The sequence below is a fragment of the Anthonomus grandis genome, chromosome 3, assembly GCF_022605725.1.
Source record: "Anthonomus grandis grandis chromosome 3, icAntGran1.3, whole genome shotgun sequence".
Lineage (NCBI taxonomy): Eukaryota > Metazoa > Arthropoda > Insecta > Coleoptera > Curculionidae > Anthonomus > Anthonomus grandis.
In genome coordinates, this window is record NC_065548.1 from 32,667,138 (window position 1) to 32,682,249 (window position 15,112).

At 30.8% G+C, this 15,112-nt stretch overlaps 1 protein-coding gene across 1 annotated transcript in view; it reads right to left on the minus strand.

The window, feature by feature from the left end:
- Positions 1-2,765: 2,765 nt before the first annotated feature.
- Positions 2,766-15,112, minus strand: part of LOC126734049 (receptor-type tyrosine-protein phosphatase O-like) — a 171,276-nt gene continuing 158,929 nt past the window's right edge. Inside the window, exons 7-10 of the mRNA XM_050437567.1 lie at positions 3,392-3,527; positions 3,275-3,326; positions 3,130-3,217; positions 2,766-3,072 (exon numbers count right to left, since the gene is read on the minus strand). Coding sequence (XP_050293524.1) covers position 3,072; positions 3,130-3,217; positions 3,275-3,326; positions 3,392-3,527 — 277 coding nt within the window. The 3' untranslated portion in view covers positions 2,766-3,071. The remainder of the gene's footprint in view (positions 3,073-3,129; positions 3,218-3,274; positions 3,327-3,391; positions 3,528-15,112) is intronic.

The window sequence follows — 15,112 nt, forward strand, 5'->3', positions numbered from 1 at the left end:
GTAAGTATCTATAGATACTCTGTTATCATTCCTAAAAAAATCATATTTTTTTACCTGTAGCAACGGTGTTTTTTTACCCTTCAAATGTCGAAAATACCGAATTTGGTCTATTCTTTTATCAAACTAAAAAAATTGTAGTTTTTTAAAATACGTCGGCTTTTTCAAACGACATATATAGTAAGTATCTATAGGTACTCTATTATCATTCTTAAAAAAATCATAATTTTTTACCCGTAGCAACGGTGTTTTTTTACCCTTCAAATGTCGAAAATACCGAATTTGGTCTATTCTTATATCAAACTAAAAAAATCATAATTTTTTACCCGTAGCAACGGTGTTTTTTTACCCTTCAAATGTCGAAAATACCGAATTTGGTCTATTCTTATATCAAACTAAAAAAATTGTAGTTTTTTAAAATACGTCGGCTTTTTCAAAAGACATACATAGTAAGTATCTATAGATACTCTGTTATCATTCTTAAAAAAATCATAATTTTTTACCCGTAGCAACGGTGTTTTTTTACCCTTCAAATGTCGAAAATACCGAATTTGGTCTATTCCTATATCAAACTAAAAAAATTGTAGTTTTTTAAAATACGTCGGCTTTTTCAAACGACATATATAGTAAGTATTTATAGGTACTCTGTTATCATTCTTAAAAAAATCATAATTTTGTACCCATAGCAACGGTGTTTTTTTACCCTTCAAATGTCGAAAATACCGAATTTGGTCTATTCCTATATCAAACTAAAAAAATTGTAGTTTTTTAAAATACGTCGGCTTTTTCAAACGACATATATAGTAAGTATCTATAGGTACTCTGTTATCATTCTTAAAAAAATCATAATTTTTTACCCGTAGCAACGGTGTTTTTTTACCCTTCAAATGTCGAAAATACCGAATTTGGTCTATTCCTATATCAAACTAAAAAAATTGTAGTTTTTTAAAATACGTCGGCTTTTTCAAACGACATATATAGTAAGTATCTATAGGTACTCTGTTATCATTCTTAAAAAAATCATAATTTTTTACCCGTAGCAACGGTGTTTTTTTACCCTTCAAATGTCGAAAATACCGAATTTGGTCTATTCCTATATCAAACTAAAAAAATTGTAGTTTTTTAAAATACGTCGGCTTTTTCAAACGACATATATAGTAAGTATCTAGAGATACTCTATTATCATTCTTAAAAAAATCTAAATTTTTTACCCCTAGCAACGGTGTTTTTTTACCCTTCAAATGTCGAAAATACCGAATTTGGTCTATTCTTTTATCATAGTAAAAGCATTATAGTTTTTTAAAATTGGTTGACTTTCTCAAACGGTATATCCAGTAAGTTAGTAGAGATATTGAGTTGTCATCCCTAAAAAAATCCTCAAATTGCGACCATAACAACGGTGTTTTTTTGCTTTTTAAACGACTTATATCGAATTTAAAATAATTTTTTTCCGATAAAATTTTTCATAATTTTTTTAATTGTGCCGTAACATAACAAATTTAGTAAAGAGGAATTTTTTGCGTTGAGAAAATGAATCTAATGGAAGTTATAATGCATCTAAAGTTTTGCATGTGTTGAATAAACTATCAATTTTCATAAGCGCCGCTTCGACATCGCGCGCGACTCGTGACCACCCGGCAACCGCCGTTGCTGGTATTCCGTTGCTAACATTACTCCGGTGCAGTCACCGCGTCGCCAGTCACTTAGAAACTAACATAAACAAGTACTCTAATCAAAATAATATCGAAAATATCTGGATATATGTATATGGGTGTTTTATAAAACAAATTTCTGCAAAGTAACAATTTTTTTTTTAATATTAAATACCTTTTTTTAATATAGATCTAATAATAAAGATTTGGCAAAATAAACTCCAAATTATAATAAATAAATGACGCCTTTATTTTTACCTCTGTGAAGGGAAGCATAGCTGTAGACTTAACAGAGAATGTAAAAAATAATTTAAACAAAAGCGTTTTCACAGCTGATCTATTTCTAACCTTCAAAACAGCACGGTTCACTACAAACCAAAAATAAAGGCAAATAGTAAAATAATTCGCAGAATTCTATTTCCCTCTGGTCACCCGCCACCGCCTTCCCTCTCCGTGCAGCCGACAGTGATGGAGTGATGGTCTTTTACGAAACTAACGATTTTAAAATAACATGTTATCTGCGCTATCTTTCGGAAATTTTCAAAGCTGGAAGCCTAGTATGGCGGCCGACTACGCTCCCTTTTAAGCGCAATGTCTATTTCAATAAAATTTATCATGTACCATGTTACCATCTTGTAAAAAAAGCAAATTACCAACAAAAAGCCTTGACAATAAAAGGACTATAGAATTTAGGAGCCAATGTAGCATTTTGTATTTTTTATATATTATGAATATAGTGCTAAAATAAGTGAATTAATAATTTTATTTTTGTAAGTACATGCTGTTTTTTTATTGTTGAAAGGCAGCATAGTTCTTTGACCTGTGAAATCAAGATAATAAAACGTTAGGTATTCAGTTTTCTCTTCTTTATAATATTGTTTTTATGAAAAGGTAATATTTCCGAATTTACTGTTGACATAAGGGATATGTTAAAAACTTCTTTAAATCTTAAGCACGGACAACTTATTCGGCAAAAAAAAACGTTTTACGATCCTGCTGAAATATTCCAAATAATATTATAACAATAATAAATATTTCGAGCGATTCCTGAGTCGTTCGGTTGACGATTTATTTATGTTTTTAGCTGCATTTAGCTTTAGGAAGAGAAATTCAAAATTCAGCGTATATTTTACTTATTAATTTTACAATAAGGCAAGTAGATACATAATTGCACCTTTATGAAAATGCAAGACGGCAGTTTTAATTTTATTTTTGTCCAGATATGTTTTTATTTTATACCTAAGGTTCACTAAAAAGTCTGATCTACTTCCATTACATTTGGGATCCTTTGGTTTGCAGATCATAATTTATGGCAGGTAGAAAAGAGAAGAAAAGTAGGTATCTTTTCTTTGGAATAAAAATGAACTTAACATTATTATCTTATCCATTATTATCTTTACATAGCGATATGGTATTTTTTAACCTAGAACAAATAAGAAAGTGTACGTCATTCCCAATGAATAGGATAATAGTCACCTACTATAAAGATTGTTCCTCTTTATTTCTAAAATCTTGGGCCAATTGAATATTTTCATAGATATGTTCCTGAGTATCTAGAGAATAGGAACCTAAAAGTTAAAAAAAAAATACTATTTAAAAAAATATATATATTTACTATATTATACCTCCTTCCTCTAGAAAACACCTTATCATTTGATAAATATAAAGGTATTGAGTCTAAGGGATAGAAGCAAAATGCATTAGATTAAAGTACTAATGTTTTTTTTTGTAATTTAAGTTACCTGTCTTTGTACCATAGACTTTCTTTGTTTTCTTAATTCTAATACTGTATTAAAAACATCAATTTTTCTTCCAGCCTTTATAGAATTTATTAATATATCAGTTGCTATTATAGTTCCAGTTCTTCCGACGCCAGCGCTAAAAATTCATATTATATTATTATTATTATTATTCTATTTTTAACTTATTTACTATTTTTTTTTATATTTAAAATATGAAGCTGAATTGATACTTTTATGACAAATTTCGAACCTTAGAAATTGAAAATAAAAATTTAAACAGTGTATACTTTTTTAGGTAAAATAATGTGTAGTAATATCAAAAATTAATATTTGATATCAAGTAATATCGAAAATGTAGTAATATCATTGATCGACGCAACTGCTTAATGCGTAAGAGTAAATCACGCGTTTATTGTGAGTACGTGTTAGGCACTGCCCATAGATAAACAGTTTATAGGGGTTAATTAGGGTTTATAGGGCACTGCCGTGCCGTGTCATTTGGGTAAACCCTGCCGCAAAGAAAGATAGTCTTCATTAAGCACCAGCCCCATGAAACTTGGGCTGGGATTGTAAAATCACGATTCGATCTCGATACGATCACGAATTTAAATTTTATCGCGACTCAGTCGTTACAAGAAGGGTGATTCTAAATTTCAATCGTCGGATAAACTCGTTTTATTCGATTTGATTTAGGTTTCTTGGTATATTTTTATTATCTTTCCTAACATTTGACAGATGGAAACGTCAATTATCTTTTCTATTGATAAACACTAAGAATTTTCATTTATTTTGTAATTTTTTTTCGCCTCCGTGTTTTTTTTATTTAAATATATGCCTATATAATTTCATGGAAAATTACCAAATCTTGTTTTGTTCATTCACTTTTGATTTAAATATGGCAACATAGGTGCAATCAATAGCCAGGGAAATTGGATCTCACCATAAATGTTAATTTATTAATTTGTCTCTCATCTCTTATATTTGGAAAATTAATGAATCTGTCAGCAAGGTGATTATCAATAATTTTAGTAATTTTATGGATCCAACGACTTGCAGTAGTTTCGCTAATTCCAAAATTAAAATCTCGTCAATGCTTCTTTGGTAACAATCTGTGGCATAAAATCTTGACATACTCAAACTGCCCATTCAATGGTAACTCGACTTCCTCTGCCTCTATTATTAACAGAACATTGTGGAAAATAGGGTCAAATTAGATCTATTAGTTATTTATATTTTGTTAAGGCGTCGCCTCGTGGGTCAAGAAAAATTTGCAGAAATTAATAGCTGTCTATTTGCCGTAATTTCTAGTTGCAAGTTATATTTTTTCTGCAAATTGAAATGTGGTAAGTGTTCTAGACATATATGTATATGTATTAATTTACCATTAATTATTCCTAATTTCCCTATCAATACTCTCAGGGTTTGCTCCAATATTTCAACAAATTTTATTGGTAAATATTTTTTTATCTTTAGAGAATAGAAAAAGCATTCTTACTAATGCAGAATGCTGGTATTTCACAAGATAGCCTAACTCCTGAACGGAAAATTTTTGTTATACAAAAGGAATGTATAATCTCCATAAATCCACCATGAGCAAGTTATCTAAATTGAGGTTACTTCTGAAAAATGAAAGTGTGTATATTGCTTCTTTAATGTCTCTTTATAATCGTTGATTGAAAGAGTTTTAGTCAACTCTTTTAGTCAACGTTATAATGACAGAATTGATTGAATGAAGTTTTAATTTATAGAAGAATATCTTAATGAAGTAATTAAAGAATTCATTAGCTCTCAATTGCTATGAAAAATCCAGTCAAAGAATTTCAGAGTTTAAAGACTTAGGTTCTCAGAGTAAAAACTCCAAGCAAACATAACATGCTCTTATATTCATGACTCAAGGACTTATAAAATGCCAATGTCCTACTTTTTTACACAACATACAGTTTAGGCGGAGGTTATAAAAAGTCTTATAATTAACCGCATTAAAGACTTGCACTCAATTAGAATGAAGGTCTGTGCAACTATTTGTGATCAAGGTAGTACTAATATAGGCACTTGTTACAAAAAAAAGAGAATGAATGTTGATGTTTATTATTAAATTATTTATTTCATCAATACACGGGATCAACCCCATTACAAAACATATATATATTTCTGAAAAAGAAATAAAAGATAGACTACCTAACCACTAATCATATATACATAGTAGGTGGTCTATTATCAATACGCATCTTTATAATAGTCCCGAATAAACTTAGAAATATTGCAGTTTGATTAGTAAAATATAAAACGTAGTGCAAATTGAAGTCTTAGTGCCAGATAATACAATAAAATAAGAAAACTGTAAGTCTAATAATGATTTTATTCATAAAACAGCATTAAAGACAATATAAACAATACATTTTGTATCCGACTGCCTCACAAAGTTGGAATTTGTTTTTTGTTGTGCTACACAAAGATCGATAAGAGATCAACTTTACCGGCAAACCGGGCCTACTATACGGGAAGACCGGCCAAAATAAATGTAGGGCAATGTCACCGATAACGAATCAACAAATTTTTGAGTTATTGCAAGAAGTTAAATTACAAAATGACAATATTAAAATTGACGTAGAAGCAACAAAAACAGATTTCAATAGTTTTCAAGAGAGAATGCAGGAGCTGGAGCTAAAAATCACTAAAAATCACAAAGAATTGGAAGGCGAAAACTCAAAACTTCAAAAAAAGGTACAACAACTTGAGGAATCTGGTAAGAGAAATCAAATAGTTATATTTGGTCTACAGGAAAAGACAGATGATCCTCTAAAGGAAAGTACCCTACACCTATTTACTACAAAATTGCTTATTAAAATAAATTCCCAGGACATTGATAACATATACATAGTGGGCAAAAAGGCTAGAGAGGCTGCAAGACCGATTATTGTGAGATTTCTGCGTTTCTCGGATAAGCAAAAAATTCTGAAAAACGCTTATAAACTTAAGGGGACCGGTATAGTTATTTCCAATGATTTAACGCCTCAACAACAACAAGAACAAAAAGTCCTCTATAAATTCCTTAAAATAGCAAAAGATAAAGGTTTTTCGGCTAAAATAATAACAAATAAATTAATAGTGAATGAGGATAGTTTTGAGGTGGCTGATTTGTTGGAGGCAAATGAAGTTACTTTTACAGAGTTCTTTGTAAGCAAAAAGCAACTTTTTAAAAATAACAGTGCTTCCGCAACTGTTTTTTCCTACGAACTTTCCTATTGTGATTTTAATGTATGGTATACCTAAGTTATTTAGTGCATAAGACTTACTTCTTATTAGACTTTTTAAACGCTTTTGGTTCTCTATTTTTCGTAATTATTATAAAATATCAAAAGTTTTAATCTAAATTTATTTTGTGAGAAGAAGAAAGGATTGTTAGGTAGTCTTATAATGTATCAATTAAAAGTTGGTCACTTAAATGTGCGTTCTTTTTCGACGGGCTTCAATGAATTACGAAATATGGTTAGCGGAAATGAATTCGATATTTTTGCAGTGACGGAAACTTGGCTAAATGAAAATATTCCCACTGCAATGGTTTCTTTACCCCATTATAAATTTTATAGGCTGGATCGTGAGGGAAGGGGTGGTGGTGTGGGTGTATATGTTCGCATGGATCTACAGGTAAAGGTGGTTCTTAGCGATTATCCCAGAATTAAGGAGGTCGAATTGATTTTTCTGGAATTACAGGTGGGGAGGCTAAAACTTTGTTGTGGTTGTTTGTATAGGGTGCCTTCGGGAAACCTGCAGGTGTGTGTGGAATACTGGGATAGTCTATTGTCATATGTAACTACTCTATATGGTCCAGTAGTTTTTCTTGGCGATAGCAATATTGACCACAATGTAACAAATATTTTTTATGACTGTTTTATATCTTACGATTTTAAACAAACTATCGACAAACCCACAAGAATCACTGCTAATACAGAAAAAATTATAGACGTGATCTACACAAATAACTTTGATTATGTAACTTCTTCTGGAATACTTTTGGCTGATCTAATATCGGATCATATAGCTATCTACACCACGTTTGCCTACGGGCTGCAAAAGCATCCGCCCAAGGTGGTGACTTATCGCGATTTTGAGAAGTTTAATGGTGATCTTTTTTCTGAGGATCTGGGAAGAGTGTGTTGGGATCGGATATTCTATATGCCTGATATCGAACAAAAAATTAATTATTTAAACTATCAAATATTGAAACTATTTGATCGCTACGCTCCCCTTAGGACCTCAAGAATTACAAAAAAGAGTTGTCCTTGGTTAACGGATACAATAGAGGCAGTTATGAAAGATAGAGACAAATTTCTAAAAAAATATAAAAAGGATAAAAATCTAATTGACTTTAACACATACAAACAACTGCGTAATGCAGTTGTATCGCTATTAAGGCGTGAAAAAAATGCATTTTTGGAATATTGTGAGACTAACAAAGATATAAAACAGCTTTGGAAAACTCTTAAAAGTATGGATATTCAAATTAAAGATAAAAATGAAATTCCTATCAATTTAAAAAACCTAATATAAATCAATATTTCTCCTCAGTCTTTAGTAACTCTAAAAACTGTACAGAGCATGCCTCGTTTTTTAGGACTAATAAATTAAATGGAAATTGTACTTTTCACTTTCAACTTACGTCGTTTGGCGAAATTGTTAAAATAGTCAGCAATCTTAAAAGTAACGCTGTTGGTTGTGATAACATAAACGCAAAAATGCTTAAATACTGTCTTCCTGCTATATATAAGCATATAATCCATATTATTAACTGTTGTTTGGAAAATGGTTACTTTCCAGAATTGTGGAAGGTCTCGCATATAACTCCTTTACCTAAGATCAATAATCCCGAAGCATATTCGGATTTAAGACCCATTAGTATACTTCCTACAATTTCCAAAATACTAGAAAGGGTAGTATACATTCAGCTTTATGAATATGCCTCCAAAAATATTCTAAGTCCTCTGCAGTCTGGCTTTCGAAAAGGATATAGTACAACGTCCGTATTATTAAATGTAATAGATGATATTTATAGGTCTCGCGATGTAAACAAAGCTACAGTCTTAATTCTTTTGGATTTTTCGAAGGCTTTCGACACTCTGGATCATGATTTGCTTTGTGCCAAGCTCGAATACTATGGCCTTGATCCGACTTGCATTAAGTTTTTTATAAATTATTTGAGTGACCAGTATCAGAGAGTCGTGATTGGGGATATGGTGTCGGATTTGGTGTGCATTACTTCTGGAGTGCTACAAGGATCCATACTTGGACCGCTATTATTTTTGGTATACACTTCAGACATTTTTGGTTCGATTATATATTGCAGTATGTATTGTTTTGCTGATGATACCCAAATGCGATATTCATTCGACCTTTCATCCATTGCCGAGGCTTTTTATAGAATAAATAAAGATCTTGAACAAATATATCAATATTCAAAGAGAAATAACCTTGTGCTTAAGGCAAAAAAATGCTTAGCTTTAACTTTTTGTTATCCAAAGCACCGAGAAATGATAGAGAGCATTACTAATCTAAACATACATTCTGAAAAGCTTCCATATGTGAGCAGTGTTAGAAATCTTGGGCTTATGGTTGATAATAACCTAAATTTCCGCGAACATGTCTCTTTTATTACTAAAAGATGCTATGCCATTTTAAGACCACTATAAAGTAATATTCACATAATTAATCATAAGTTAAGAAAAAAGCTCTGCGAAAGTCTTGTCTTTTCCATCATTGATTACTGCTATTTAGTATATTATGCCTCTTTAGATTTACTTACTAAAAATAGATTGCAGAAAATTAAAAATACTCGTTGTAGATTTGTTTGCGGAATAAGAAAGTATGATCATGTTTCTGAAAAACTGGTTGAGCTAGAATGGCTTAAAGTTGATAAATTGCATATATATGCCTATTCAATTTTTATATACCGACTAATTCTTTCCACATCACTCCAATATCTCTATGATAAACTTGAATATCGCTATAATGCCCACAACGTTGCCTTAAGATACAGTCATAGATTTTTCTTACAATTGGTTGTTTTAGATATGTGACTCACGAATATTGGTCACGTTTAGCTAAAAATATTATTTACCTACTTATAACTACTTATAACTACTTATAATAATATTTTATTTTATAAGTGTTCTTGCATGTTAGATTTAATTTAATTTTAATCTTTCGCTTTTGATATCATGTTTCTCTATGTTAGACTTAGTTAATTGTTAAGTAGAGTAGCTATGTAAAGCTAAACTTCGCCTTTTTTTGTCAAACATATATGTTTACAAGAATAAAGACATTTATTATTATTATTATTATTATTATTAATTACTAATTAACACTAATTATCAGGCTTAATCGTATTACCACTTTAATTAAGCTGTTTTACAAGTAGTAATAACAATCTCTCAAAATCTAAACCATTAACAATGCAAAATTAGCTTAGAAAAAACAAAATATATTATTATTCATGACAATAATCAAATGTACTTCAAATTAATAATCATAAACCAAATTTATATTAAAAAACAAACTCCTAATAAGACTCCTAAAATGCAATAGGGAAATTCCCAAAACTTCAACTCAAACAGTACAGTTTACTAGCCTCAAGGTTCTTTCGACAGGCGAGTGCATAGCATAGTTGGTACGATGATGAGGCAAAGAAAACAATCGATTTACCCTCAGATTACGGTGTGGAATATTAAATGAAATTTTATTAAGTAGTTCGGGATTTGTCCCGAATTTTTGTAATTTGTCACAAGGCCATTCAAAAGTTTATAAGTAAACATTAAATCATTCTCAGTTTCTTAAGAAAACTTTGCATCTTCATCATGACAATAGTCATTAGGAACTGGAATGTGAAGTTTATAAAGGCAGAATCGTAGAAATTTATTTTGAACTCTCCCTAGTGCCATACAATTATTCATGTAAAGAGGAGACCAAATTATTGATCTATACTTCAACAAAGAGACAACAAGTGATATGTATAACCTTTTGCAAGTATTAACCGACAGATCTTTACAATTGCGCAGGAAACCAAGGACCTTAAATGCTTTAGTTATAATAGTATTCACATGGGTATTAAAATTCAATTGTTCATCAAAAAAGATACCAAGGTCCTTGACTACTACAGTGTACCTAAGATTAACATTATCAATAGTATAGGACAAAATTACTTGTTTGTTTCTTTTGTAGAAACTAATGTAACTGCATTTACCCACATTCAAAGCCAACTATTACCAACATACCATTCACACAATCTATTTAGATCATCTTGCAAGAGAACCATGTCTTGTTCTGAACTGATCACCCTATAAAACTTTAAATCATCGGCAAATAACAAAAAAATACTATTTTCAAAGCAAACCAAAATATAATTAATGAAATATCTAATCTAATGAAATACTAGGTTTCAATGTTGGCAGATTTAATAATATTAAGATTGCTAGGGACATATTTAACTTAAATCTTACTGATTTAAAAAGTATTAAAAACAAAGGTGTTAATAGGATTTCAGTTGAATTTATTAATTTTCAAGCAGCCAACAACTTTATGAAAAATAAAACTCTATTAGACAAAGGCTATAAAATATTCATACTCTTTAACTTTGTATGATGTAAACGGTTGGTAACGTAAATTGACTTCAAAATAGGTGAGGATGAACTAATAAAATTTTGTAAAACCAATAGTGATGTGGAAATATTAGATGCCAAAAGGTTCAATCGCAAAATCATATGAACCCACAGGAACTATACTTTTTACGTTTAAGGGTATGATTTTACCCAAATCAAACACCTTTTATCAACTAGAAAGGCCAATTTCCATTTATATTTTACCAGTTACTCAATGTTTCCGATGTCTGCGTTTTCGACATACCCGCAATAACTGCAAGGGTAAATAAAGATGTTTTAGCTGTGCGAAAGAAAACACATTAAAATAGTGAAGAAGAACATTCTACCTGCAATACACAATGTTTATATTGTAAAGACAATCATAAATCAACAGATAAAAAATGCCCAGAATATACTCGACAAAAAGTTATTAAAGAGCTAATGGCCTATGAAAATATAACTTTCTATGATGCGAGTAAAAGTATTAAAAACCATACATTCCAAGGGATGAATTTATCTATCGTCCAAATGACTTCCCCAATATAAAAAATAACAATAAAAATAAAGGTAACTCCCAAGATAATTTAATAATCCCCTCACAAAGACGAACTGAACATTACAAATCCGACCTAATTAAACGTTCTTGGCAACAAGTATTAACAGAAATTTAAAAAAAAAAAGAGAATAATGCATAAAGGATATGACAAAAAAGCCCATGAAGAAAACCTGATGTTTCCTAACTCAAGACCCCAAAAAGACGATAAATCTCAAAAACAAAATATGACAGTTTATACACAAGCTACGACAAACTCACCAATACCTAGCACTAGTGCACTTCACAATCACAGCAAATTTAAACCGCGTACTTCTAGATACCATGAAAATATTGAAAACATCATACATACTATTTTAAACATGTCAGAAAAAAATAAAAAAAGTATTAATTACATTATTTTCAATCCAGATTATGATAATCACATGGACTTAGACTCTGACTCACACTCAGATTCCAATTATTAGATAATGATAATAAAAAATTCAAACAAACACCTCATCAACTCTAGCCTAAAAATCATTCAATGGAATCCTGACATTCTCCTCTGAAATGAAACCTGGCTAAAATCAGAACATTATTTCGGTGTAGCAACTTGCATTAAGAGAAATAGAATTTTCAAAACTATTAAAACATATTCATCGGTTAATATTCAATATATTATAGTGGAAATAAGTAATACCCATTTGGCTAATATATATTGTAATTCATATATCAATTTAAATTCAGACATCTTGAAAAAACTCATAAATAATAATCCAAAAAATACCATCATCATGGGGGATTTAAATTTTCATCACCCCTTATGGGATAACTGTACTCCCAATAAAGGCGGAAACATAATAATTGATTTTGTATTCGAGAATGAACTAGTGATCATGAATGATAGTTCAACGACCCGTTTTCAATTAGCAGAAAATATATCAAGTGCTGTTGATTTAACAATGATCAGTGCAAATTTAGCATAACAGGCCAATTGGTATACTACTATGGATTGTGTAATAGAGATTCCTTATCTGCCTCATAGTCAATAATAACAATTTTACTCACAATTATATTGTAAATTCATTCAATGCTAGGAATTTTCGTAAAGCCGATTGGGATGCATATCATGACAAGGTTGTGTTATCTATAAGTGATTCAAGCAATAATCTAAAATATGATGAATTAATTGACATAATTAATTTAGTAGCAGACCAGGTCATTCCAGTGAAGCAATGTGGCTCAATCACTAAGAGAGGGAATCCCTGGTGGGATAGGGAATGTTCATCCTGGGTTGAAGAAAGGAAAATTTTGACATTTAACCAACTTCCAACAATCGAAAACTTTATTAAGGCAAAAAAAAATCATCGCTCTAACTAGGAAAAAATTAAATATCAAAAAAAGAGAAAAATTTAAATGTGGAACCCTAAATACGAGTAGAACTTCGGGAAATAAATATGTCTGGAATAAAATAAGTAATTTCAATAATAACTCTAAAACAAATAAATTCAATGTGGATATTCCAGACATTCTCAAAAAATCTATTCTCAGAAATATATCGGTTATAAATATCGACCCTAGTTTTCAATAAATGACCCCAAATGAAAAGGAAACCCTTTCTCTCTTTACCCTAACCGAATTACCTTATGGATTGAAAAATAAAAAATCGTCTGCACTAGGCATGGATAACCTTTCGAAATGTTTTCTCATTTACCTTTTAAAACTAAGCAAATCCTCCTTAATATATTGTTATATACCGTTTATTATACCGTATTGTTATATTACCTCCTTAATATACCGTTTTGTTTAACATCTATATTAAAGAAGTGTTTCTTTTGAATCTAGAGGATGTTGAATTGACAGGATATGCTGACGATTTGGTCATTATGGTAAAGGGAAAAAATGTGTCCATTATGGTTGATAAAATTTATCATGCGATTAAAAAGATAAATAAATTTTTTAACGTAAATAACTTAGTGCTTTTAATTAATAAACGCGAAGCAATGTGGTTTACAAGGGGAAAGAATAATATTAACCCTCCACCAATCGTTATCAACAATGTTGTTATCCCCTTTAAACACCGAGTAAGATATTTAGGCATGTGGATACAGAACAATTTGAAAATGAAAGGTACATATAGAAAACAGCCAACAAAGCCAAAAAATCACTCAGTGTTTTAAGGGCATAATGTAGAGTATGGTGGGGTGCAGATCCAACCACTCTTTTAGTAACCTTTTTTGCCTTAGTTAGATCTGACTTAGATTTTCGATCCGATTTATGTATTAAACCGGGTAACGGGACGGTACTCAACGTGTTAGATGTTGTGTTCTTAGAGCGTTTGCGAATCTGTTTGGGATGCATGAAATCCACCCCTAGAGCGGCACTATTAGCAGAGACATCCGCGATAGACTTGGAACACAGAAGGAAACTGATATCAAAGTTCGTAATTATTACAAATCACCCCATCACACAGCTCTTAAATAATACTAGAATGAAGCTAATACATAGACCGGAGTTCTGGCAACGGGATACAACTCCCTATTTAATACTGGCACTTCAGAAGTTTCGATCATATATTAAATCAATCAGTAGAGGAGCGAATGCAACTTTAAAACACTGACTGCGCCCCTAAAATTAATTAACCTTAACATAGGAGAAGGCGACATTTCAACAAGTCAAAAATGTATTGAAAGATCAAGCAAGTTTAAAGAAAAAGGTTATACTAAATTCTCATCAAGGTTACCGGACTGTCTCAACATCTATAAAGCGGAAATCATTGCAATTTACGATGCGGTAAAAACTGCAATAGAAAAACAAATAAAGAAAGCTATCATCTTTTCGGATTCATTGAGCGCGGTTACAAAACTCAATAGTAATCTTTTATCTGCAAGGATAGATCGCTGGATTATCATAACAAAGCAACTAATTAGTACAACCAATGAAAAAGGCTTTGACATCCAGCTTGCTTGGATACCGGGTCACGAAAATATACTGAGAAATTCAGAAGCGGATACTTTGGCGAAGGTTGGATACAACTTAAATGTCCCCAGAAAAATGCTCATTGACAAAAATGATATTCTTAAGATAGTCAAAAATAAAATAAAAAATAATTTTTCAAACAAATGGAAATAGCTAGTTGAGACTAAACATTATAACTATAGTATAATTCAATTCGACTTCCCCTATAAAAGATGGTTTGCCAATATTAAATATGTACAGACACATCACAACCATAATCAGAATGCGAACGGGTTATTGTCTTACTAACTCACATCTATTTAAAATAAATATCAAAGATGACCCTTTATGTGACTGTGGAAGGTATGATGACTTAAATGACTCTTATCTGATCTTATCATTATCCATCCATGATATACTTAACACTACAAATAGCGAACCTATAGAAACACTCATGCATTTCCTAAGTAAAAATAGAATCAAACTTTAAAGCTCAACCTGCTTATTTCCAGCATATTCCTGAATCCTTAATTGTATTAGTGATATTTATGTTTCTTCATTTGCCTTTGTTGTTATACTAATTAATAATGTTTTTAA